Here is a 26113-nt window from a genome sequence, read left to right on the forward strand (position 1 = left end):
AAAAAACCCCGTTTATGTTTACGTATGTGTACGTCGCGTGTGACAGTTTGTGTTTTTGTATATTAACGATGCCACTAAGGCTGAACGTCTGATGATGGCATGGATATGCTGAAACGGCCGTAACAATGTTTCAACTTCTAAGAGCTGATTGACGAAGATAACCTTATTTATTGATTTAGAACCCCTCTGTTTTACACAAACATACATTCACTCAACCTGCTCTGCTACACTTATTTGTTAACATAAAAATTTCAAATTGATATATTATTTTTCTGGAAAACCCACTGCTTATTACTATGTAGTTAGTTTTTACCTTAACATATTTTTTATAATTTATTTAGGCAAATTAAAACTGATGATTGTTTTTTAACACCATTAAAAACATGAAAAATGTAGTAAGCGAGGAATTTTTTTTATTTTTTGGTCAGGAAAAAAATTCCTGCAGCAAACTTTTAGATCAAAGTATGAATTTTATTTTTTATTTGAAGCTTTTTTTTATACGGAGTCTGCTTGTATAATTTTTAAGCGATTAAAAATAGGCTTAAAATCACTTGGCGCGGCATTGGCGCTAGGAGCTCGGCCGGCTCAGCATCAGTTTACGGGATCTAGATACTGCGTTTCTAGCATTTAATTATCATTTTATTACATCAAAAAAGTCATTACATTACGAAGAATGGTAACTAAATTTACAAGCGTATGTTTATGCATTTTAATGCTTACCGATAGTCTATAGTTTTAACAAAATTCTTTGAATCAAAGAATAAACGTTGGATTCCACAGTAGTATTTTATACCCGAGAAAATATTTTGTTATTATTTTACTTCAGTGAGAATAACCAATACATTTGATATATTGGTATTTAATATCATACTCATTTTATTTAGCAACATAATATGTTTTCCAAACATGTTAATCACAGCATGACAAATAAACATACACTATAAACAAAATATATATTCTTAAATGTTGCAAAGTATCTCAATAATAATTGGGCCTCACAGCAGCAAATGATGACATGCTTTTTGATAAAATAATTATCTAAATATATAAAAGGCAAAGCCCTCACTGACTGACTCACTCACTCACTCACTCACTCACTCATCACTAATTCTCTCACTTCCCATAAACCTAGGAGGCTGAAATTCAGTACACCGATTCTTTGGGCATTAAATAGGAAAACTAAGTAGTTTTTATTCTGATCGGGCTTTCGGGCTCCGCCCCAGTGGCTCTGGAGTTTCCCATGTTAACCTTATGATTTTTCATATTTAAAAGGAATTAATGAATCTTAACAGCTGTTTCAATTAAACAAGTTGGTTCTGTTCTATGATGTTCAATAGCATTAAAGTTACAAGGATTACCAACAGGGTGCAGCACTATTATTTCTTTTACATTTATGACAACAGCTAATTTGTAACCAAAAGGTGAGTGAGCATAGCGAACGAACTTCAACCTGGAGGCGAGTTAGCGTAGTGAACGAGCTAACCTGAGGCAAGTGAGCGTAGCGAACGAGCTAACCCGAAGGCAAGTGAGCGCAGCGAACGAGCTCCAACCTAAAGGTGAGTGAGCGCAGCGAACGAGCTCCAACCTAAAGGTGAGTGAGCGTAGCGAACGAGCTCCAACGTAAAGGTGAGTGAGCGTAGCGAACGAACTTCAACCAGGACGTGATTGAGCCATGTGAACGAGATCATCTTGAAAATTAAGAAGTTAAATGGGGCAAAGCCCGCGGGTTACAGCTAGTTGTGATATATTTTGCTCTGTTTAATGTTCAAATATTATTAATCTAACTCTTTCATAACATCACTAAATTTCTTATGAGATTTACTTTTGACACATACTCTATAAAGTGTGAGCAAGTACGTAGATTAATTATATCTGCCTATAAAACCTCCTTAAGTTCGTTACTATCAATTATTTCCACAAAACTAACATAGCAATACACGGCAAGAGCGGGCGCGACGCTCGCCACTAGGGTTACTCATGCCTTTATCCCCACTCCTCGCGGACAGAGCGAGGCAGCGGCGGACCGTTTTTCGAGACCTACTTCAACCTGAGTGCGCAATCCAGGGAGTTATTATACATCGATGGGTTAAACTGTTAAAAACTTAATATATCTAGTCGAGATTTAATTAACCGTATAAAAAAAACATTAAAACACAAAATTTATTAATAAATTATAATGAATTTCTTATTCCTGACCTTTCTCTTTGTCGTAACATAGCCTATGAACTGTGAGTATACAAAAATTGTATTTATCATCTTACAGCCTTACTTTTGCATGGAATGGCTGATATAGTAAGTTACTGCCCAAGTGGTAGTGGTAAGTATAGCTTGGAAATACAAATCTTTTATAGGCTTAATCAAAATTTTCTGTTGCTATGGTCTTTGTTGAAGTTAGGTACAACAGTTTATTGAATGAAATGTGACTAAGCAACGACGGTGGTGGTGGTTCACAGCTTATTTGTGGTGTAGGAAACCTGAACTTCATACAGCGGCTAGCCTTGCGACAATCACTCCCCGTCCACAATGGTTGTGTCAACTGTATCTGCTGGAACGACACTGGGGAATACCTGCTGTCTGGTTCCGATGATCAACATCTGGTCATATCTCACGCCTACAGTTATAAGGTATTTACATTCTTTGACTATTGTTTTAAGTAGACCTCTCATCTCCATACTACAACAGCAAACCAGAACCAGTAGGCCTGACTCAAAAAATTTCTAGTCCACGGTCATTGACTAATAGTCAAAGTCAATGGGTGCACGGTGTAGCTCTGCAGGCCTAATTCATGAGTGCTATAGATATACAGGGTGGGGCAGGGAAGTATCATTAATTTTGAAGGTACATTAAAAGACAAACCAAAAATGTTAGAACCAAACTTTATATTGGGATTTAAAGGGGACATCTGGGATTTTATTTTAATATAACTTTACTTGGTTTTAAACAGCATATCCTGCGAGTGGTGTCCCTAATCGTAAATGCTGTATTCTGGTTCTGGAGTTCATCATAACTCTGTAAAGCATTTGTTGGGGAATGTGGCCAACTTCAAGGAGAATTGCATCCTTCAACGCATCTAGGGTCCCCTCGTGAACTAGGCCTACCCTAAGCTTAGCATCATTCCAAAAGAGCATATTCTGATTATTTACCGCTCTAGAAAATGGAAGTGTGCCTCGCCACTAAACAAAACCCGAGAAAAATGAGGCAGTCCGGTTGTGTGAGATCATGAGTAACTACCATCTTGTATGGATGGAGGTGTAGGTCCTCATGGAGAATACGAGGCACAGTACGATTAGACAATGCCAGCGCGGATGCATGCTTACAAGCAGAACGTTGAGGAGACTGCAAAATCGATCTTCTGACAAGGTCAATGTTTTCAGTTCAGACAGTTCTTTGAGCTCCAAATATCCTTCGCAATACACCACCACTTACACAGAAGTCCTTCGCCCACACTAAAATGTAACAGATTTGCTGCAGGCCATCCGATAACAAGTTCACAGCGCACGCTAGCTGCACAGCAACAATAGAAATAGACTGATTTTTGAAAAAAATACATTTTGAGTGCAAAAGCACTTTGCTCACTCGAACAAGCCATGTCTACAACTAAAAGTGATATTCTAAAAAAAAATCCCAGAGCAACAGCGTAATTTGAGCCTAATCCCATTCCTTCAACACACCCCCACTACTCACAGTGCAATCTTAAAAGTAGGGATAATTCCCTGCCCCACCCTGTACTTTTAATTTTATCATTGTTCTTACACAAGGTGAGTAGGTAATCTCGACGATACTAACATAAAAAGGAATTTACTTACTAAGGTAGTAGGTACCTATTTACTTTTCAGTTGAAATATTTATACTTAACTTAATCCAAACTTAGTCCCGAGACTCCTTTATGACAAAAGCTCGCTTCCTTAGTCCTACAGACGTCCTTCTGAAGTGACAATTTATCTTAGTATAATGCCGCTGATAGTACGAAATCAAATATCTTTGTTTGTGTTACGTTTGTTAAGCTCTGTTAATTATGTTGTTTTTTTTTTTTTGTAAGCCTATGACATTAAGTCTTTTGCAAGCTTTAATAATATTGTACTTGTAAAAAAATAGTCAGCACCATTTTGTTTACTACATTTTGCACCACAGACTTAGGTAAGGAAGCCTAAATAATTAAATTTTCAACAATTTATTACTTACCATGCTTATTAGAAATTAGACAATAATAGGTATGCTTTAAAATCGGTTCTAATTATTAATATTTTTTGTAAAATCTTTTTGTAGTCCTTTTCTCTAAGATTTCACAAATTGATGATAACGCAAGCCTACTTTTAATGATACATCCCCTACTTTTATAAAAACTGTCGAAGATTTCTGTGTGATTTTGCCTTAGGGCAACACAATGACTGCATAGTTAAGATAGAAACCAGAGGATTGTATACAGTTTTGTTAAAATCGAGGAGCCAAAATTCCCATAGTGGATCCTTATTTTTATTTATCATTATTGTATACTTTTGATTAATTTAGTGCAGCAATTGTATAAATTTATTAAAATCTTATTTATTAACTTAATTATTTTGTATAAATAGAAATAAGTGTAACATCAACATGTTTGATTTGTTTGTGCTTCAATATTGAGACATTGACAAAAGTTAATAAAACATACTATCCCTTGAATTCTGGATGGATGTAAATGTACAGGTTTACCGATTAGATAGGCTATATTTTTTAGGTGATAGCCTGTGAGAGTTAGTTAGCATGTATATTTCTAGTTTCACTGTTACACATTATCTGTATAGCTTTAACACAATCATTTGGCTGTGGATGTTTGATCAATCAAGTAAACAGAACTGTTGACAGTATTATACACTCAACAGAAATTTGGGGTTGGGATATTTATAAACTTTGCGGAAGGCTGCTGCTGCCTTGGCCCAGTACTGCACGCTTCAATCTGAAACATCAACAGTTAGTTAAACTACCTGTCTTGTCTTTTGGTGATTTTTTTCTCAATTCTTACAACCTTCACAAATTTACTTAAGTATTTGTGGAAGAGATTAAACACACACAAATAGATCAAATTAAAAATCCAAATTTGAGGTTTTAAATTAATTTTTACAATAGTCCAGATTGCTAATTAAGTTTTTTAGTATTTACTTTATAGGTTTACTTTGTGATCTACATTAATCATGGGAAATGTGTTCTCAATCATGTACTTTTAAATCATTGTCATGAAAAAGTAAGAACACATTATTGAGACAGCCTTTTTCTCAATTTAATGTTGCTAAAGAACCTACAAAAAGCTTTTAAATGATTTTTTTAAATTAACTTATTATCAAAAGATCCTTCATTCACAGGAATATCTACGAATGTGAGACCGATCAATACAGTTCATAACTCAGTATACCAATAATACTGCTTATGTCATATATTTTACATAAAATATAAATATTAAAAATTATTAGTTTTTGTTTTCTGAGCCGTTAAGGTTTTTCTACCCGACCGATTTTCATAATTTTGGTCTTAAATTAAAGGTATGCACATACAGATTTGCCATGAAGCATCGACATTCATTTCTCTAAAGTATAGTTCGAGTTATGCAGAAAAGAAACTTCCTCCCTGTACATTTATTATGGGAATTAAGTTTGGGTTTTTTCTTTTCCAAGTTCGTTTGGCTCTTCTACCCAACCAATTTTCATAATTTTGGCCATAATTAAAGGTATGCACGTCCAGATTTTCCATCAAGCATCATCATTCATTTATCTACTGTATTTCTCAACCAAAAAAATATAAATTTGAATTTTTTAAAATTCTTACTTTATTTAAAGATGTATTTCACCAGTTCTAACTACATTATCCTATACAGGGTTGGGCAAATGTGTGGATACCCCTAGTAAACTTTTAATGGGTGACACCAGGAAATCTAAACTCTACATACCTTCATATAAAATAAAACTGCACTTTTTGGACGGTATCCCAATTTTTCCCGGGACCCCAAAATGGGGTATTTTTGGGGGTAGCTCCAAAATTTTAAATGTAAAGCCCCATAGATTAACCCAGTACGACATGGCGGTCATTTTAAATTTTCATCAGCCTAAGAGAAACTTTTAATGAGGTTAAATTGTACGATGAATTTCCAAATGACCGCCATGTCGTACTGGGTTGAGATAGAGACCTCTGGTTTTCGCTGATATTCTTCTTTAATAAAGGCCTTTAAAATGAGGTGTCACTCTATGGGGCTTTACATTTAAAATTTTGGAGCTACCCCCAAAATACCCCATTTTGGGGTCCCGGGGAAAACTGGGATACCGTCCAAAAAGTGCAGTTTTATTTTTTATGAAGGTATGTGGAGTTTAGATTTCCTGGTGTCAAACATTAAAAAGTTAACTAGGGGTATCCACACATTTGTCCAACCCTGTATGTTTTGACCTAAGAACCTTCAGTGAAATACCAGCTTTCATTTGATCTATTGATTATTAAGATCGGACGTACCTGAAGCACGCTGCTGAATCACGAATCATCAATAATTATAATTATTTTAGGACTTATCTGCAATCAATGATACGGAACTCCATTTTTATTTGAGTTATTTTATATGTCTTAGTCATAAAATACTCCTAAAAATAACGGCTTTCATTTGAGATATTGATAGTTTAAGTCAGTCAAGTTCAAGATGCTTTATTACTCAATCAAAAAACATATTTTATTACCATTATTGTGAACTTTATTTTGACACAAGCAACGCCGGGTGTACCGGGTGTTTCTGCTAGTAGCCTAATTTATGAAAACTAGCTATTGCAGTTAGGAATATAAAAATTAATCTCTATCATATGGACAAGATTCTATAAATTTTGCAGAGTTTCTCTTTGAAATCATTTACATTCTTTACTGTACGTAAACTTTTATGTAGTTGTACTGATAATATGGCCCATGGTGAAACGAAACTAAACTATAGTTTGGGTTTTCATAAAGTTTTTTTTGTGTCTTACTTCACAATATGGGAATGGTTCATTAGATCAAAATTTTATTCTTATTAGTGTTTTATGATGATTTACCTGATCAAACTTGAATTCCGAACATCTAAAATGTACATTGATCAAATTTTTGATTTGTGTTCCAGATGTTAACAGATTACAAAACTAGCCATAGAGCAAATATATTCAGTGCCAAGTTTCTACCATGTAGTGGAGATAAAAATATAGTTTCTTGTTCTGGAGACGGCATGATATTGTTTACAGGTAATGTTAATTAGCTATCTACAAAAATACAGTGTATTTAGGTAGGCTAAACTCGGATTTTTGTAAAATAATTGGATTAGATTTGATTAAATCTACAAAATAAAGAAAACAATTAATATATAGATAACCTACGTAGACCTACTTTTTTTAAACAAAGGGTAAGTACTAACTTCACACTCTTGTGTTGATGGCAGCTATTCAACCATTTCATTCTTTACTAAATCTAATTTTAGTGCTTTTTTACTACATATTTAGCAAAGCTGCACATTATTCTGGTTAATCACCAATTACCACTCAAATATATTTTTCCTACAGTCACCTGACAAAGTTGGCTTCCTTGTACTGTTTATAGTACAGAAAGCTGCTAATTGCTGCATGTTTATACTTTGTCGTACGGTTTATACTTTGGCGCACATCAGGATTCCAACGAAACAACACAAAACAGCGTGGTTCTATTATGCACTTAATCCGTGTACGCTTGGAAATAGGTTGGCAACACTAAAAAGATAATAATACTACCTACAGAGCAGCTGATTGACCATTTAAGCTGTTACTATTTAACCTGTCATTTCGTGCTTATAGTTTCAGTATTTCTGAACTTTCTGGACTTTTCTTTTAAACGTTTTTAAAACATTCCTACGATCTTAATAAACAAGAAAATACCTTTAAAGCATTTTTTTAGACGCGGAAACCCCTTCAAATTACAAAAACATAAGGAACTATTTTCTCAAGCCGCGGAGCATATTGCTTGCTGAGAAAAAAATAGCGGAGTGATACGGGCCGGTGACTACTTTCTCTAGGGCGCCTATTTGTGTTGCCAGCTGAACCTAAAAACGTGTTGTATAGTGTTTGAAAGACTAATTAGTTTTAAATGCTTTATAGTGACTGTAGGAAAAATATAATGTGGAACACAAGTGCAAAAGGTCTTTGCTGCACTCGAGATCATTCCGCCAAATGAACTTTAAACTTAACCTTAGTGACTTAAAATTGATTAGGGCCTGTGGTTTTATTTGTTGTTTTAGTTCCATTCTGTCCGTTATTTATAGGATTACTTATCTATTTTAACATAACTTCACTTCAATATGTTTTAAGTAAGCTAGCTACCTGTATTTAAATATTGTTGTATATAAGCTCAAAAATGTAAGCATGAATAATTGTATGTAATTTAAACTTTGCTAGCAACTTGCATGAACTCATTTTCACAATATCTATTAAATTTTTACCATATAGTAAATAAATTAGTACCATTTAGTTTTAGCGAATTTCCCATATAGGGAATAAGCTATTACCGTAGTACTCATGGTAAGACCTGGACGCGGGACCGATTTTTTTTTTCGTTTTGAGGTCCCTAGAGGCCAAAAACACCATCCGTTCAAATTCATATATATATATATATATATATATTTATATATTTATATATATATGTGTCCGTCAGCACGATAACTCGAGCAAAAATGATCAGATTTTGATGAAATTTGGTACAAACGTGTAAACCTATGTTTATTCGAACGAGTTCGCGATCCAGCATGATCGGACCATGGGAACGGGGGTTTACGGGGGGTTTTATGGGGTAAAAATAGGTTTTTCCCATTTTTGACCCAAAAAACATAAAATTTAGCAATTTCTTTCCAAACCATTTTGTAGAGCTTAAAAAAACAAATAATTTAGTATATTGAAGCGTTATTATGCGCCTAATGGTTACGGAGAAAATTCAAAAAAATTGTAAATTTAAAATTCTCATGTTATTCTTATGAAGAATAAGTAAACTGTTGTAGTTTGCTTGTTTGTGAACATATTTTGATCGAATTTGGAAAATGTTTTCATTTCTTACTAACTATTCACATTTTACAAAAAAAAAAAACAGTTTTACCCCCTCCCTGATGCAGCAAACCTAAGTACTTGTTAAACTAATTCTATTTAAATCAAGAATAAATGTTATATTTTTAAGTAGACATTTCAGTGCAAATCCAATCAGTCAAATGGAAATTCGCTTAGTCTGCAGGTTTGCTGCGGCGGGGGTATTATTATTTCATTTAATTTAATCTATACTATTATAAATGAAATATAAATGAAAATACAGTATTCGTATTTTTACTAGAGATATAATAAAATTTGCTAGTTGATGCTAACCTAAATATTTTATATTTTATTTAAAGATATATTTATTACTCATATAGGCTACCTTTTCATTTATGTATTTATAAAATTCTGCTAGTTAAGATAAACAATCATTTACTTATTAGCCATTGATTGTAATTTTATGTTTATGTAAATTATGCATTCTTTATTTATTTTTCTCTCCAATGTTAACAATAGCACACAACAATAGTCATAGGTCGGGACTGGCAGCGGGCACTGTGACAGTTGTCATGCACGCAGATGGCGATGATAACAATTTATTTCATGAAAAACTAAACTGTTTAAACCTTAATTCTACTGATGAATATTCTGCATTTTACAAGCGTAATGTTGGTGACAGCTCTATTAGTATATTTCACTCAAATATCAGGAGTTACAAGAAAAACTTTGATGAAATGTATTTATATCTCAATAATTGTATTTCAGGAATTGACATAATTGTTTTTACAGAATGCTGGCTGTCTGGAGGGGAGGGGGTGGCTACCTTGGAGGGCTTTGACCTTTATCACACTTCTACTTATCGCAATCAGAACGATGGGGTTATTGTTTACATAAACAAACATTTGTCTGCTACGGCTACTGAAATTACCATTGGGGACGTTTACGGCATTTCATTACAATTTTCTCTATTCAACAAACACTTCAATCTATTAGCAATTTACAAAACCTTTGATTGTAATGTTGAAATGTTCCTACATGACCTTGAAGTTTACTTATTTAATATCAATAAAGATCACATGGTTATTTATCTTGGAGACGCTAACATTGACATACTAAACATGAATGTTCTCTCACATAGGTACTTAAATATTTTAACTGGATCTGGATTTACACAATGCATTGACAAACCTACACGAGTGACTCAAAACACAGCAACATGCCTAGACCACATATTTATCAAATACAAAGACTTGGAGAGTGTACAGTCGGCTGTGTTACAGACTAATGTTACCGACCACTACAGCACCGGGATCACTATCACATTGGGGACACCGAACTGTCACTATGACCCACCGCCACGCACACACCTGGACCACGCACTACTCACACACTTCCTCACGCATTCCAACTGGGATCCCATAACCTCTTGTCATGACAATGTTGATTTCTGTTCCGAACATTTTACCAGAATCATCTCTAATTCTGTTGCTGCGGCTAGTAAGTTGGCTTATAACAAGAAATCTCGTTTCAAAAAGTTAAAACCGTGGATAACGTCAGACTTAATACATCAAATAAGAGTAAGAGATAAATTAAGTAAACAAGTCAAAAAGCAGCCTTTTAATAACGAACTTATTACTCGATACCGAGAAATCAAAAATAGTTTAAGCTTTTCTTTGAAGCTGACAAAAAGAAATTATTATAGAAATAAACTACACTTGACTGGTAACAACCCTAAAATGTTCTGGGGCATAATTAATGAAATATCTGGCAGAAAATGTAAAAAAGATTCCTTTCCTATTGATAAGTTTGTTCCAGCGGACCAGATATCTCCAGCCCAATGTCAAAGAGTTGCAAATGACTTCAACGATTTTTTCTCCTCTGTAGGCTCTAATTTAGCAACCTCTATCGACTCAAGTGGGGACCCAGTTGTGAATGACATTGACTTTGCCCATGATTGCACATTTACACTTCACACAATCACTGAATCCGAACTGAAACGATACATTTACAGTCTACGCGGTGGGTCAGCACCTGGCTACGATGGTATCTCAGCCGAAGTCCTGAAAGCCAATTTCCATTTGTTTAAAAAACCACTCTTACATATAGTAAATTTAAGCATTTCATCCGGTAGATTTCCTGAATGTTTGAAATGGCAAATTCATTTCCTCTTTATAAATCAAATGAATTTGCCAATATGAATAATTACAGACCAATATCTATTTTGAGTGTATTTGCTAAGTTAATTGAGAGAATAGTAAAAGATCAATTAGTTACATTTCTTCAAGCAAACAACATTTTGAGTGATTGTCAGTATGGGTTTCGCTTGGACAAAAACATTTCAGATGCACTTTTTGACATTAATAGGGTCTTAAATTCGGCAATTTCAGATAATGAACATCCAATATTAATATTTTTAGATCTTAAAAAGGTATTTGATTCAGTTGATCGATCTAAGCTTTTTTCCAAATTAGAAGCAGTTGGCGTAAGGGGTAACGCTCTTCAATGGTTTAAAAGTTATCTGTCTCAAAGATCTCAACTTGTATCAATTCTTAACACCAACAGTAATATTGAACATGTTAACTATGGTGTGGTTCAAGGCAGTACACTTGGGCCTGTTTTATTTTTAATATATATAAATAATATTTCAAAACTTAATATTTTTGGTAAACTTTTCTTATTTGCTGATGACACTTTAATTTTGAACAGGGGAAAACTTGGCTTGAGGCCCGCAACAAAGCTTTGCACGACCTAATAGAAACCAAGTTATGGTTAAACCAGAATATACTCTCTTTAAATTCATCAAAAACTAAGTTTATGCCAATTTCTTTAAGTTTAAAATCTGATTACAATCTAGAAAATCTCGTCATTCACACCTGTGGTGATTACCTCGACGCCAACTGTACATGCGAATCTATTGAAAAAGTAGAGTCATTCAAATATTTAGGAGTGGTCTTTGATTACCGTCTTAAGTGGTCTAGTCATATTCAATATTTAAACAGCAAAATTAGAAAATATATCTATGCTATCGGTCAGCTGAATCAGATTCTAAATGAAAGTGAAATGAAATTAATGTACTATGCTTTTGTTCAATCACTTTTATCCTTCGGAATCATAAGCTGGGGGGGTTGTTCTAAAAGTATTTTAGAGCCATTAAACATAACACAAAAGTTAATATTAAAAATTGGTTTTGGGAAGTGCAAGCGTTACCCATCTGACACTCTCTTTAAGGATGTGTCAGTTTTAACGATCAGACAACTTTCCTTAAAAAATGTTCTAAGTCATATTTTTAAAAATTATAACAACATTTTCTCCATAATTTCCCATACACATAATACTAGATATTCTACCCGAATTGGAATTTCATCACTACAACTATACAAATCATTTTCATCGACCAACTCATTTTATATTGCACACGTTCTATTTCGTAACTTGCAAAACAATTTTCAAAGCGTTAATCTCTTTGACTCCCCCACTTTAAACATATTCAAACGCCGTGTCAATGAGTGGTTACTTGGTCTAGGCAGGGACGAGGCTGAGCTTATCATCACAGCTGATTACAGACACAGACGCTCCTGACACGACATGCGACCTGACCATTGTACTCTGACGACTCGTTCTCCACCGCCCGCCCCACCCCCCTCTAGACACACTTTGAAAACCGTAGTACCGTAGTTATATTATTTTTTATTTAAACTTAATTATGCCACTAGTTTTTTTTCACATGGTTTGCTCTTGTAACTCCATTTAGACCATATCTTCACCTCATCATATCTTCTGTTATTTATTTATTTATTTAGATTTTGTTTTGATAAATAATGTAATGTTTGGATGCAACTGCAGTCGACGCACAGGCTCGCTGCCCATGTCGGCTATTCTTTATAAACATGTACGCTTTGTAAACATATATGTAATGCAAAGGTTAATTTTATGTTATTCTTTAAATTCACTTATGTTTTTCTCCTTTAAATATGATTTGTGTACAAATTTCTGTAAATAATTTGTTGGAATAAAGATATAATTCATTCATTCATTCATTCATAAAAAAGAGGTGGTTGCTGTATGTGTGTATGTGTGTATGGGAAAAGTAAACTCAAAAAATACTGGTCGGATTGGGCTGAAATTTGGCATGATGATAGCTCACATTCCCGATTAACATATAGGCATATTCTTATTTCAAAAATCCTTTCGGGCTCCGCCCCAGTGGCTCTGGAGTTTCCCATGTTAACCTTATGAGAAATGGAATTATTGAATCTTAACAGCTGTTTCAATTAAACAAGTTGGTTCTGTTCTATGATGTTCAATAGCATTAAAGTTACAAGGATTACCAACAGGGTGCAGCACTATTATTTCTTTTACATTTATGACAACAGCTAATTTGCAACCAAAAGGTGAGTGAGCGTAGCGAACGAACTTCAACCTGGAGGCGAGTTAGCGTAGCGAACGAGCTAACCTGAAGGCAAGTGAGCGCAGCGAACGAGCTCCAACCTAAAGGTGAGTGAGCGTAGCGAACGAGCTCCAACCTAAAGGTGAGTGAGCGTAGCGAACAAACTTCAACCAGGACGTGATTGAGCCATGCGAACGAGATAATCTTGAAAATTAAGAAGTTAAACGGGGCAAAGCCCGCGGGTTACAGCTAGTATCCTTTAAAACAACTATTTTTGTTAAAAACCTCCACAGAATGTATTTGATTTGTTTTTTCCATCAACATTTTCTAGTTATGTGGTTCTTTTTTCACACATGGGGGCATGGATAAAATCCCTAGATAAAACTGCATCGGTAAAATTTGTTACCTATTTTAACATTAAGTAACCTATCTCCAAAGCCTACATTTATAGTCGTGTATCTCATTAGTTTGTAACATCTATCAACAAATTCAATTATACAGTCTGACAGGTCCAAGAAGGCACGTTGCAAGTCAGATGAAACGCTGATCAAGTCTCAAGGTTGAGGAGGGTAAGTCTCGGGTAGCTGGCGATTCGGAGGTAAGGCTTTTTCCCCGCCTGTTGCATTGGGAAATGTAAAAAATATTTAAATTATAAAAAAGACATAATGTTTACATGAGCAAGAAAAACAATATATTGAAAAAGTAAACAGAATAAAATAATAAAATATGATAAATATACACATATGTTAAATACAGGTCAAGGGGAAAAAGTCTTCAACACCGCCATTATCCACATCTCCCTATACCGCCCAGCGCATTGGTGCCATCTTAGTTCTTAGATCTGTCTGATTGTTACCGGCTTATTATTTCATAGTTTATCATTATATTATAATAGATATCTCTACTTTATTTCATTTTCAGACTTGTTCAGATCTACAGAGACCTGTAACAACCAGTTCAATTGCCACAAAGGTACGACTTACGAGATAGCGACAGTTCCTAATGAGCCTCACACTTTCCTCAGCTGTGGAGAGGACTACACAGTTAGATACTACGACCTGAGAGTCAAGGAGAAGTGCTACAAGGAAAACTGTGACGAGGTAACAGAATCTTGGTGTACGACCTTTTGAGAAATATTTTATATAGCCTCCACTTAGATTCTTGTACAAATGGACTCTTCCAAGTTGGAGCATACCAACTTGATGGAAGTATTTTATTGCGGGAAGTACATATTCCGTTAGTTCTATTTTTATCACACCGTGTCATTTAAGAAAATCGTAATTTGTGGAAATTATCATGATATTGTTGTAATCACGGATGTCGCCATCATCTCGGGAGATGATGATTATATTGGAGTGATTTTATACAAATTATAAATTACAATATAATAGTGAGGATTGATTTGTGCTATATCATTATCAAGGCAAGTGGATTCTTCGCTGTTTAATCGATAACTTGGTGATCGATGGAAAAATTTTGAGTAACTTTTCCGTGCCTTGATAAGTTTAAAAATTGTAGCAGTACAGTTAGTTAAATCAAATCAAATCAAACTTTATTGTCACAAAACGTTTATACATTGCTTAGCTACAGAACAGGTGACATTGTCAAAATTATAATAAATACATTGTTGATCATCTTACATTCTATAGTTAAAAAATTAAATACAATAAAAATAAAAATACTGACTTTGATTTAAAAATAGTTTACAACAAATACTCACTAATATGGTAGTAGTTTTTTTCTATTAAAAATTTTGATAGATTCTTTTTAAATGACATTGTATTGGCTATATTTTTTAAACCTAGTGGTAACTTATTGTACAGTTTTTTCCCCATGTATGTTGGTGTCTTTTCAATGAGACGCAGACGATGGATCGGTAATTGAAAATTATTTTTAAACCTTGTGTTGTATCTGTAGTCAAAATTATCATTTAATAAATTTTCATAGTTTGATTGTACCATTACTAAGGTTTTGAATATGTATAAATTTGGAACAGTTAAGATATTTAATTCCCTGAACAGCGATTTACAAGATTTCCTAAAATATGAGAAAGTCATTATTCTTAAAAACCTTTTCTGTACTTTAAAAACTTTAACTGAATCACATGATAATCCCCAGAACTCAATCCCATAGTTAATAATTGAAAAAAAGAAAGCATAGTAGATATCAATTCTAGTTTTGAGGTCAATATAATTACGTAGTACTAGCATTTGATAACAGGCTGAATTTAATTTACTAATAATATTATCAATACAATTACTCCAAGAAAAATTAATATCCAGTTCCAAACCAAGGAAATTTGCGCTGCCACTGAGTGGTATCAACTGGTCCTGAAAGATAATTTCTGAACTGTAACCTTCTTTTGACTGTGCGGTACGAAAATTTAATAGTTGGGTTTTATCTTGATTAAGTTTTAGTCCATTAACTTCAAACCAGCTTGCCAATTCATAGAAAGTTTGATTAATTTTATGCTCCAATTCAAAATGGGACCTAGCTTTAATAATTGCTGTTGTGTCATCTGCATATAGAATGATTTTTGTTGAAACATTCCTAGGTAAATCATTTATATATAGTAAAAAGAGCAAAGGTCCTAAGATAGACCCTTGTGGGACACCCATTTTAATGTTCTCCCAAGGAGACTTAGATACTAAATAATTTTTAAAAATTACAGTTCTTTGGAACCGGTTTTCCAGGTATGATTTAATCCATGTAATTGATTGCTTTGAGAATTTGTACACATCAAGCTTTTTTAAAAGTATGCTATGGTTAACACAATCAAAGGCCTTGGAAAGGTCACAGAAGACCCCCATGGTACTCTGTGACCCATCCAGAGCCCAAGATACTTCGTTAACAAGTTCATTTAGAGCCCCTACTGTACTGTGACCTTTTCGAAATCCAAATTGCTCAGCGACCAAAACTGAGTGTGCGTCTAAAAATGTAAAAATTTGATTTAGTGCTATCTTTTCAAAGATTTTTGAAAAAGAAGGAAGAACTGAAATAGGACGATAATTATTAGGATTTTCTTTTTGTCCTTTCTTAAAAAGAGGTTTTACTTCTGCAAACTTTAAATTTTGAGGAAAAACTGAAAATTTAAAAGATTGATTTATTAAAATCGATACAGGAACAGCAATAGAGTGCATTACTTTTTTCATAATATCCAATGGTATTTCATCCCATCCTGCTGATTTTTTATTTTTTAATGACTTTATTGTTTTAATCACATCATCTGGAGTCACATTTGTGAAACTAAATTTTACTTGATTTAAATCAAAGTCAGTCTGAGTTAAGATTAATGCTTCCTGCTCACATGGTTGAATACTTATATCATTGCTCAGTTCAATAAATTTTTTGTTGAAAAAACTAGCTATATCATATCCATTTTTTATAGGCATACTGTTATCTGTTACAATATCAGGAAAATTAAGACAAGGTTTATTACAACCGAGCTCAGATTTTACAACTTTCCAAGCAGCTTTACTCTTATTTTCTGCATTTTTTATAAGACTAGAATTATACATTTTCTTTGACAATTTACAAACGTTACTGAAGATCTTTTTATAATTTTTAACATAATTAATAAAATGTATATCGTTTGACTGCTTTGCTAGTCTACTTAGCTCTCTCTTTTTAATGCTCGATATCTTAATACCATTTGTTATCCATTTTTTGTTGTTTGAAGGTTTAACTTTGTTACAAAAAAATTTCAAAGGAAAGCATTCATCAAAAATTCCTTGAAAACATCCAAAAAAGTTTGAACAGTTTTCCTTAAACGTTTTATCTAGTGAAATTTGCCAATTAGTAATACTGATTTTTTTAATGAACGAATTAATGTTTTTATTTGAAAAAAATCGTCTTTTAACCCTAGGTAAATCAGTTTTGTGCTGAGATGAAATATTTCTAGAAATATCCACAAAGATTGCCCTATGATCTGATATACCTAGTTCTAGGTTCATTGATGGAGTTACTTCACACGTTTTTAACTTTAGTGATAGTATGTTATCAATACAAGAAGCTTTATTGTTGGTTATCCTTGTGGGAGAAGTTAAGTTTGCAATGAAACCGTATGTCTCTACTAAAGAAAGAAACTCAAATCTTTGCTGTGGTTTATTTGTGTATTCCAAAACATCAATATTGAAATCCGCTGCAATGTAAACATTATTTATTTGGTTGTCTTTGTTAAGAATCCTTAATAAATCTTCAAACTTATTTAAAAATAATTTAAAGTTAGAATCATCCGGTACTCTGTAAATAGATATGACAATTATTTTTAAATCAATAACCTCTACACAAGACATTTCAAAAACAGAATCTAAATTAAAAATACATAAATCTTCCCTAATTTTATATTCTAATTTATTATTTAAAAGTATACACGAACCACCATAACCACAGTTATCTCTACAATAAAAATGTGCCAAATTATAATTTTCAAAACTATTTAAAATATCAATATTTCCTCTACTTAACCAATGTTCATTTAGGCAAATAACAAGTATGTTTGAGCTATCTAAAATCACCTCTAAATCTATTTTCTTATCAATCAGACCACCTTGAATATTCAACTGTAATAGCCAATTATATTTCTTATCTATTTTGATTTCTTTACATACAGGCCATACTCTATTTACATTTGTAAGACTGTGAAATTGGTTGCAAAATAAACAAAAATTGTCTACATTTAAGTGGTCTGTATAGTCTTGTTTACGGTTTCGTTTTTTGAGAGAACAGGGTTATCTTTGGCATTGGACAGAGATTCATTACTATTTACATGATTTACAACTAAAACACTATTTACAATAGGAGACCTGTGGCTTGTAGAACACACCTTGTCTACCTTTGGGGTACTGGATGCAGGGCCAGTTGAGACGTCAAGGTCGGTTGTGCAGATTAGATCGGATATGATCAGATTAGTTCCCAGGTTCTAGATTGTATTTCGTAAACTTTTTGCTCAGTTTCAGATTTAAATTCAAGGATCCGGATTAAAGATTCAAATTTGTTGGATTGGCCATTTTTTAAATTGCATTAATGAATCAAGACAAAAAAATCAACCTAATTCATAATGATCCATTAAGAAGAATCAGGATGTTTATTTATTTATACAGTTAACACATTCTTTTAAAGTGTGACATGTATATGACATTTAAAATTAAATATATATAGGCTACATATACTGGGTGTCCGGTACATCATAAAGGTGATTCAATGAAGGCCTATTTGAGGTTCCCAACTCAAACGGTACCGTAAGAAAAAAAGAGAATTAAGATTTTTTTAAATTATGGTGGTTTTTATGAAAAAAATTATATTACTATGTGAGAAAGATATCTATTGTAAAAATAAAGGTTAATATTTTAAATCCTCACAAGATTTACAATAATAATAATACATAAACATTGTGGTATTGAATGAGATTTTACTTAAGTTTCATCGTAAAAGTTAAAATTTTCAACGAAGACAAAAACTTACTCTTTTAGCATAAACCTCTCCATCTCTAGTCCCGACTCTAACGGATTACAGTAGAGTAACAGTGTATTGTGTAATACTATAACAATATAGACTACCAACCGGACGACCGAGCCAAGTCGAAGTAATCAAACAAAACAAGTCAGTTCGAGTTAAGTGAAGGAGAGAATTCACTATTCGCTTAGTCACTCACTCAACTTCACTTCACTTTACTGAGCAGTGGTTGGCTATAAACAAGCCGTTCTACAACCTAAACGATTTTCTAGAACTTCCTAGACCTTTAAATATTGAGTAATGTTTGTATATTTTGTCCTGTAGCTATCCAAATCTGCATACACTTTTAATTCTCTTTGTATTTATTGTTTTGACCTGTTTTACCAGTTGACTTGAGAGAACCACTTTTTGACTATGATAGTGGTTTGAAAGTTATTAATTATTGTAGGCTGTACCAAACCGCATTTGCACAAAGTAAAATGCTGTACCAATACAACATTAGGCAATAATTATGCTAAAACAAAACCGTATCAATTTCTTTGATACACCGCAGTCCCCAATCATATATGAATCTAAAGCGTACCCAAGGTTTATTCATCATGTGATTGATGGTTTATTCCAGGACGTACTGATATCGTGTCAGAGAGCCGTAACTGCTCTAGCCATCAACAACATCCGTCCCTACCAGATGGCCATCGGATGTTCTGACAGCACTGTCAGGATATTTGACCGCAGGATGATTGGCACCAAGTCTTCTGGTTAGTCTGTGTATTTTATATATGTTGGAGAGGGTGCGGCAAAAAAAGAGATCTATTTTATGCAGCCCTCTGTTCCTGAGCAACGTGCGTTTGTTATCGAGTCAAATTTAAAAAGTAATAATTCAGTTATTGCAACTTAGCGGCAGTTCCGTGCATTTTTTTAATTAGGGCGACGTGAATTCCGTCAAGTAGCACAATCATGTGGTGGATTACCAGATTTAGAACAAGGGCTTCTGCGTTTTAAAAAGATGCTGGCAGCCGTCCAAAGCAGTTAGGAAGCAAGACAAATAACATTCGATAGAGTTCGTGCAGCTGTGGAAAAGGGTCCTCGTAGGCTCGCCCGAAAATAAGCATCAGCTTTGAACATGTCTCATCACTCGGTTACACTAATTTTGAGTTCGCTCTAAATTATTATCTCTACTGAGTAATTTGTATCTGTTGTAGTGTTGTTGGTTATCCATACGAAACCTAATCGCGATGAAACCTCTCTATGTCGACCTAATTTAAAGAATGCTTGGAAATGCTGCCGAGTTGCAATGACTGAATCATTACTTTTTTTTAACGACTCGATGACAAACTCGTGTTGCTCAGGTGACCACTGCTCTGTGACTACAGATAATGACATCATGAAGGCTTTCCAACGAGCCTACCCCCAACACCTTCAGACAACCTGTCGCTGCAGAAAATGCGGTTATTTGCCACACTATATTTAAATAGTCTTAATATACAAAAACACGCTCATACAAACATGTACAATGGAAACATATTACCATCAACGTGACTTTATTTTTACCCACTTTTATCTCAAAAATTAAATTTGGATTAAAATTGACTTTTATTTTCCAAAAATACAGAACATTTTTATCTGTGTAAGGAAGTGGTTTGGTGTGTTTGTAAAAATTAGCTGTCCATTAAAAATTATTTTTCTATATATTTATATAAAATCACTGTATCACGATATTATCAACTATATTGTATTTATATTATATTTTTTACTTTGGTGGATTCAGGGTGTCAGTAGTCAAGAAAAACGGGAAAGTCGGGAATTAGTATTGAATATCAAAATGGTCCTGTAAAGTCGGGATTTGGTCTTTAGTTTGATATCAAGGTCAAGAATTCTCATGATTTTGCCATGATTGCGCTAGACGACAATCACGTTTCTGTGACCGCGCAATACCACAATCATGTTTTCGTGACCGCAAGAGATGTTCATGATTTTTTTTTTTTTTTTTTTTTTTTTTTTTTGTCCTAAGACGCTAGGCACGAACCTGGGATTGTTTTTCACATTACTTCAGGCTAGACCTAGGGGTTGCGGCATTATCACTTGGATAAAATCCATTGGTGACTTGGCGGGGATCGAACCCGGGACCTCAGGGACTGAAGTCCCGCGCTCTAACCACTACGCCAGCTCGCTCCCCACGATGGGGTGATAGCACGATGTTCATGATTAAGATCGTGCTAGACGACGATCACGTTTTTGTGAACGCAGGAAAAATTATCATGATTTTCCCGCGATTGCGCAAAACGATGATGTCTACACACCCGTGGAAGGTGTCCATGAGTTTGCTGCTATCGTGGACAAAAAGATGACACAGTGACCGCAGGAGTCAATGATGATGTCCACATGGCCATGGGAAATGTTCATAGTTTTGCCGCAATCATGGACGACGACGGTGACGTTTCAGAGACCGCAGGAGATGTTGATGACATTTCCGTGACCGCGGGAGACGACAATGATGTCTACACGGCCGTGAAAAATTTTCATGATTTTGCCACAATCACGGACGACAACGAAGACGTTTCCGTGACTGAGGCATTCAATGATGATGTCTACACAGCCGCGGGAAATGTTCATGATTATTTCCCCAATCGCGGACCACGATAATGACATTGCCGTGACCGCAGGAGTCAATGATGTTGTCTACACGACTGTGGGAAATGATCATGTTTATGACATTAAGACAGGGGTTGGTGTAGTACAGTAGACCCCCTCTTAACCGACCCTAATGGGACCGGACCTAGGTCGGATAATTCAAAAGGTCGGATAAAACGGGCAATCCCTAAAATCATAACATAATGAAGTGCTATTCATTTAGAATGATATAATCATTATTTTGAAGTCATACTTGCATTATTTATAAAATAAACTACTCTTATCTCCTTTTTCATTTTGATAGAAATGTCACAAATAAACACAAAACACGGTTAAGTCAAATAGGCCTACTTTCAGTGAATATATTATAATACTAGGCAAGAGTCAATAAAATTCCTATTTTAATAACATTACTACTGTAGTGTATTAATTAATGCTTTCCAAATACATCGTAATACAGTACAGAACCTTTTGTCGTCATTAAAGATACAAGCGACAATTTTGTTACAAGACAGGACGTTTATTTATGGCCACTCACTGGGAGGTTCGAGGCACAAAAACTATCTTGACCTTGGAGTTGTTCCCTGCCCTCCCTACAAGTTGCATTGTTTGTTTACTCCAGAGATAAGATAATCAGTTCTCAAAATCGTAACGCACTTTATGATGTTATAAATTTGCCGCACAGATAACATATCTGATCAGATGTGCTCGAGCTACGAACAATGATGACAAACTGACAATAGGCTATGCTATATTTTTTGTGATCAACACAAAATAACTTATTGTTAGTCATATCCTGTGGAGATAAGCGTATGGTTCAGTTCTCATCGCCCAGCGTGGGAGCGGAAATGCCGAGATTCCTAGAAAGCGGCGGTCAAACCGAGCTGCTCTCAAAGCAAGGTCGGTTAAAACAAACTGTATTATTTTACGATCAAAGGCGGATAATCCGATTATCGGTTAATACGAGGTCGGTTAAGAGGGGGTCTACTGTACAACCAAATTATTCTGAAAATTTGGCTAAGCTATAAAAATTGGTATCGGTATCAAGAATCGAGAATTGATACATTTTGGTATCAATACATTACTAATTGTTGAAAAAACTAGTCTTGAAAAATCTAGAATTAGTCTTGAAAAGTCTGGAATTAGTCTTGAATTTTAAAATGGAAATAAACTAGACACCCTGTAGGATTACCGAACCATCCATCCGAATAGCTTTAAACTTTGATCAATTGTCCGATATATGTGTGGGATGTATGACAGGAAGGGCTGGAGGTCGCAGTCCAAGGCCGTTTGTATCTTTCACAGCCCCAGGCATGGAGGACCGCAGTTACCGCATTACATCCCTTGGCTTCTCACCACAGGGGGAGGATGTATTGGTCAGTTACTCCTCAGAACACCTCTACCTGTTCAGCATCAAGGTAGGCCTATTTTAATCACACATTACTCATCTATAATTAATTGAGGTACTAACAGTTAAATGTTCTGGTCTTTAACATTCATAAATGAACAATACATGGAAGTTATACTAACTGACCAAATTAGTTTTTTCCTTGATTGCTCAATATGTTATTAGGTATTTGTATAAAAAAAAAGGTTTTTTTAGAATTTGTAGTAATATACGATTAATTTGTTATATTGTTTCTTGCTCCTACTATTAATTCATTGAGTGCGAGGGGCGGGAATTCTCGTCCCGCTGTACTGGCACCACTGGCAGGGGGCAGGAAATATCGTCCTCCGCACAACAACAACCTTGCTTTAATGTGAGCTCAGCCTCGCACAGGGAACGTTGTTTCCGATTGCAGCTTATTGTGCCAGTTTTATACTTCAATCCAGTATAATTAGTTTTTGGATACGACTTTGAAATCGGTTGAAGGGATTGTTCCAAATTAAGTGTAGTGTGGGGTTTGGTCTTGGATTTAGTGAAATGGAATGGAATAATGATAATAATTACTGCATTGAAGCATTGTGGAAAACCCTAAACTCAAAATTACGCTTCATATATTTTTGTTTATCCTGTTTTTTCCCTCCATTTGGCAGTACAGAGAGCCTGCTGCTTTATTGCTGATTTCTATGGATGCTTTCTATAGATGCTTTCTATGTTTAGTGCTGCTATCTGTTGGGTCCTTGTAAAACTACGTCCTCAACGACTGTCAGATTTGTTTGTATATTCTACTCTCGTTGCTCGGTGTTACAGGACGAATGTTCCACGGAGTATTCTGTTGAAGCCAGTGGAGATGAGGAGGAAGAAGAGGCTTCTAAGCCTATGAGTGGACTTCCCCCTGTGAGGAGACTAAGACTGCGAGGTGATTGGTCTGACACTGGACCTGACGCACGGCCAGAGCGGGATACAGGCAGGTCTACAGGTACAGTAACTATCAGCACACCACCTCTATCGATCACAGAACAAATTGGAACAAATCCTCATCATATCTCCTGTCATTTATTTATTTATTTATTGCATTTGATAAATAATGTTATGTTTGGACACAACTACAGTCGACGCACAGGCTCGCTGCCCATGTCGGCTTATTCCTTATTAACATGTACGCTTTTTTTTTAACATAGATGTAATGTAAAGGTTAATTTTATTTTATTCTTTTAAATTCACTTATGTTTTTTTCTTCCTTTAAATATTTGTGTACATATTATGTAAATAATTTGTTGGAATAAAGAGATAATTCATTCATTCATTCATTCATCCATTCTATTTTCTCAAAAACTTAAAGCTGGGTTTACACGATGCCAGTTGGCGAGACAATTGTCAGGAGACAACTGACTGGCTTGGAATTACTGGCTTCGTGTAAACCCGCCAATTGTCCCGAAATTCAGTTGTCTCCGGGAGTAGACTGAGGACAATGAGCTGGGCCCAGTGAGGCCCCCACCCCTCGAAAACCCAGTTGTCGTGACAATTGGCACCGTGTAAACGGTGTAGAGGCCAATAGCACTGACTTGTCTTTTGACAGTAGTACCCTGGTTCACTGTAAAATGCCTGGGCAAGTGTTGGCCACGTGTGAACAGGTTCTCGTTCAACTTGCCTGGCCTACGACAATTCCAAAACCACGTGATGCCAATTGGCAAAGACAATTGTCTCACCAACTGGCATCGTGTAAACCCGGCTTAAGATAAAGATGGAAGCAGAGATATTGGACGATAGTTGTTTACATCTGAAGCATCACCTTTTTTTGGTACCGGGATAGTTTTAGATTTTTTTAAATTTAGTTGAATATGAACCAGTGATAAATGAAGAATTGCTCAGGTGACTAAGAATTTTACTGATATCCCTTTTCACTTCCTTCAACACAGTTACTGGAACCTCATCATACCCAATCAACTTTGTACTTTTCAATGAAAGCAAATATAAGCAAAATTATCTTTTTTGTTTTAACTGAATGTTTAGCTAATGTAAGCTTGCCACCACCTTTTGTGGAACTCTGGGCATAGTAATTACTTATGTAAAAACCTTGAACATTTAATCTTTCAATGAGAGATTTTTTTCATATTGTGCTCACTGAGCACTATTACTTTCACTGGACAGGCCTTTGCACTTAGCACTATTTTCTAAATCAGCAACCAACTGTAGTGGTGTAGACAACGAGTCGTTTTGTCTCCTTTTCAGCTCCACTTACTTGGACATCTGGTTCTGCTGCTTGTTCAGTAGTGCTGTTCATCAATAACCATTAGTATTCTGGTTGTGTAGATGCTGCACAAGCCCGACCAACACTGCACGCCACACTGATGCAGCGAATGACTGATGTATTATCTCGGATGTTGAATGATCCGGCGACCAGGGCTGCTCTCAGTCATGGAGGGGACGATGATAACACAGAGTTCATTGTAGATAATAACAGAAGGTACGTCATGTCATGTCTTTGGCTTGCGTTTTGAGTAAAATCAATGTAGGCCTAAATCGACTATTTTATTTGTAAGTGAGTAGGCCTATGGTATTGAACTAACATGGAATTAAAATATTCTTTACATCAAAACTTAGTGATATGATCCCTCTAGCTGTCAATTACTTTGTAAGGTATAATTCACCGTCAGATGTTTGGTTATTGCTGTGAAGTGGGATCCTCAGACAAGGCTGATGGCATTCTAATCTTATCTGCATACTGGACATGCAATATATAATAAGTTTTAACATAGTAACTAAGTGAAATGTATAATTAAATTTAAAAGTTCAACAAGGCCAATATATAATAAATTTTATATATAAATTATATATATATAATTTATAATATTATATTAGGCCTATATATAAATTATAGTAACTAAGGATGTCGCTTCACATCAAAGGCAAAATGTATAGCAGTGAATTTCATCTGGCAGTTCCTGGAAATAAATAAATATTCAACATACGTTCCGTGGAGATATTCCACTTTAACCTTTTGGGGTCTTTTTAATTCATTACTAGTTAGCCCCGTTAGGCCTCTTTAATCTACTGCCAGCCTGCTCAAGAGGTCTTATTTGATTTTCAGCCAAATAGCATGTTTTTTACTGATATTCAAATATCTAATCTTGTATGCAGCCAATTGTCATGGAAATTATATTTTTCTTGTTCTAAACAAGATATAGAATCTAGAAAAAATAAAGATATACATTGAAAAAAATTTTACATGTATGTATG

General features: G+C 34.8%; 1 protein-coding gene across 3 annotated transcripts in view; it reads left to right on the forward strand.

The window, feature by feature from the left end:
- LOC128994112 (DDB1- and CUL4-associated factor 6-like) overlaps window positions 1–26113 on the forward strand; it is a 55101-nt gene that overhangs the window by 9716 nt on the left and 19272 nt on the right. For 2 of the 3 annotated variants that reach the window (XM_054418396.1, XM_054418404.1), the window contains exons 2-8: window positions 2470–2624; window positions 7100–7217; window positions 14326–14504; window positions 19481–19616; window positions 22750–22907; window positions 23684–23852; window positions 25187–25340. In XM_054418396.1, the coding sequence (XP_054274371.1) occupies window positions 2470–2624; window positions 7100–7217; window positions 14326–14504; window positions 19481–19616; window positions 22750–22907; window positions 23684–23852; window positions 25187–25340 (1069 nt within the window). Of the gene's footprint in view, window positions 1–2453; window positions 2625–7099; window positions 7218–14325; window positions 14505–19480; window positions 19617–22749; window positions 22908–23683; window positions 23853–25186; window positions 25341–26113 lie in introns of all 3 variants that reach the window. The other variant, XM_054418413.1, reaches the window with a different exon arrangement.

This window comes from Macrosteles quadrilineatus, unplaced genomic scaffold (assembly GCF_028750875.1).
Source record: "Macrosteles quadrilineatus isolate MER2022 unplaced genomic scaffold, UCM_ALF_1.0 Scaffold_1__1_contigs__length_201487025, whole genome shotgun sequence".
Taxonomy (NCBI): Eukaryota; Metazoa; Arthropoda; class Insecta; order Hemiptera; family Cicadellidae; genus Macrosteles; species Macrosteles quadrilineatus.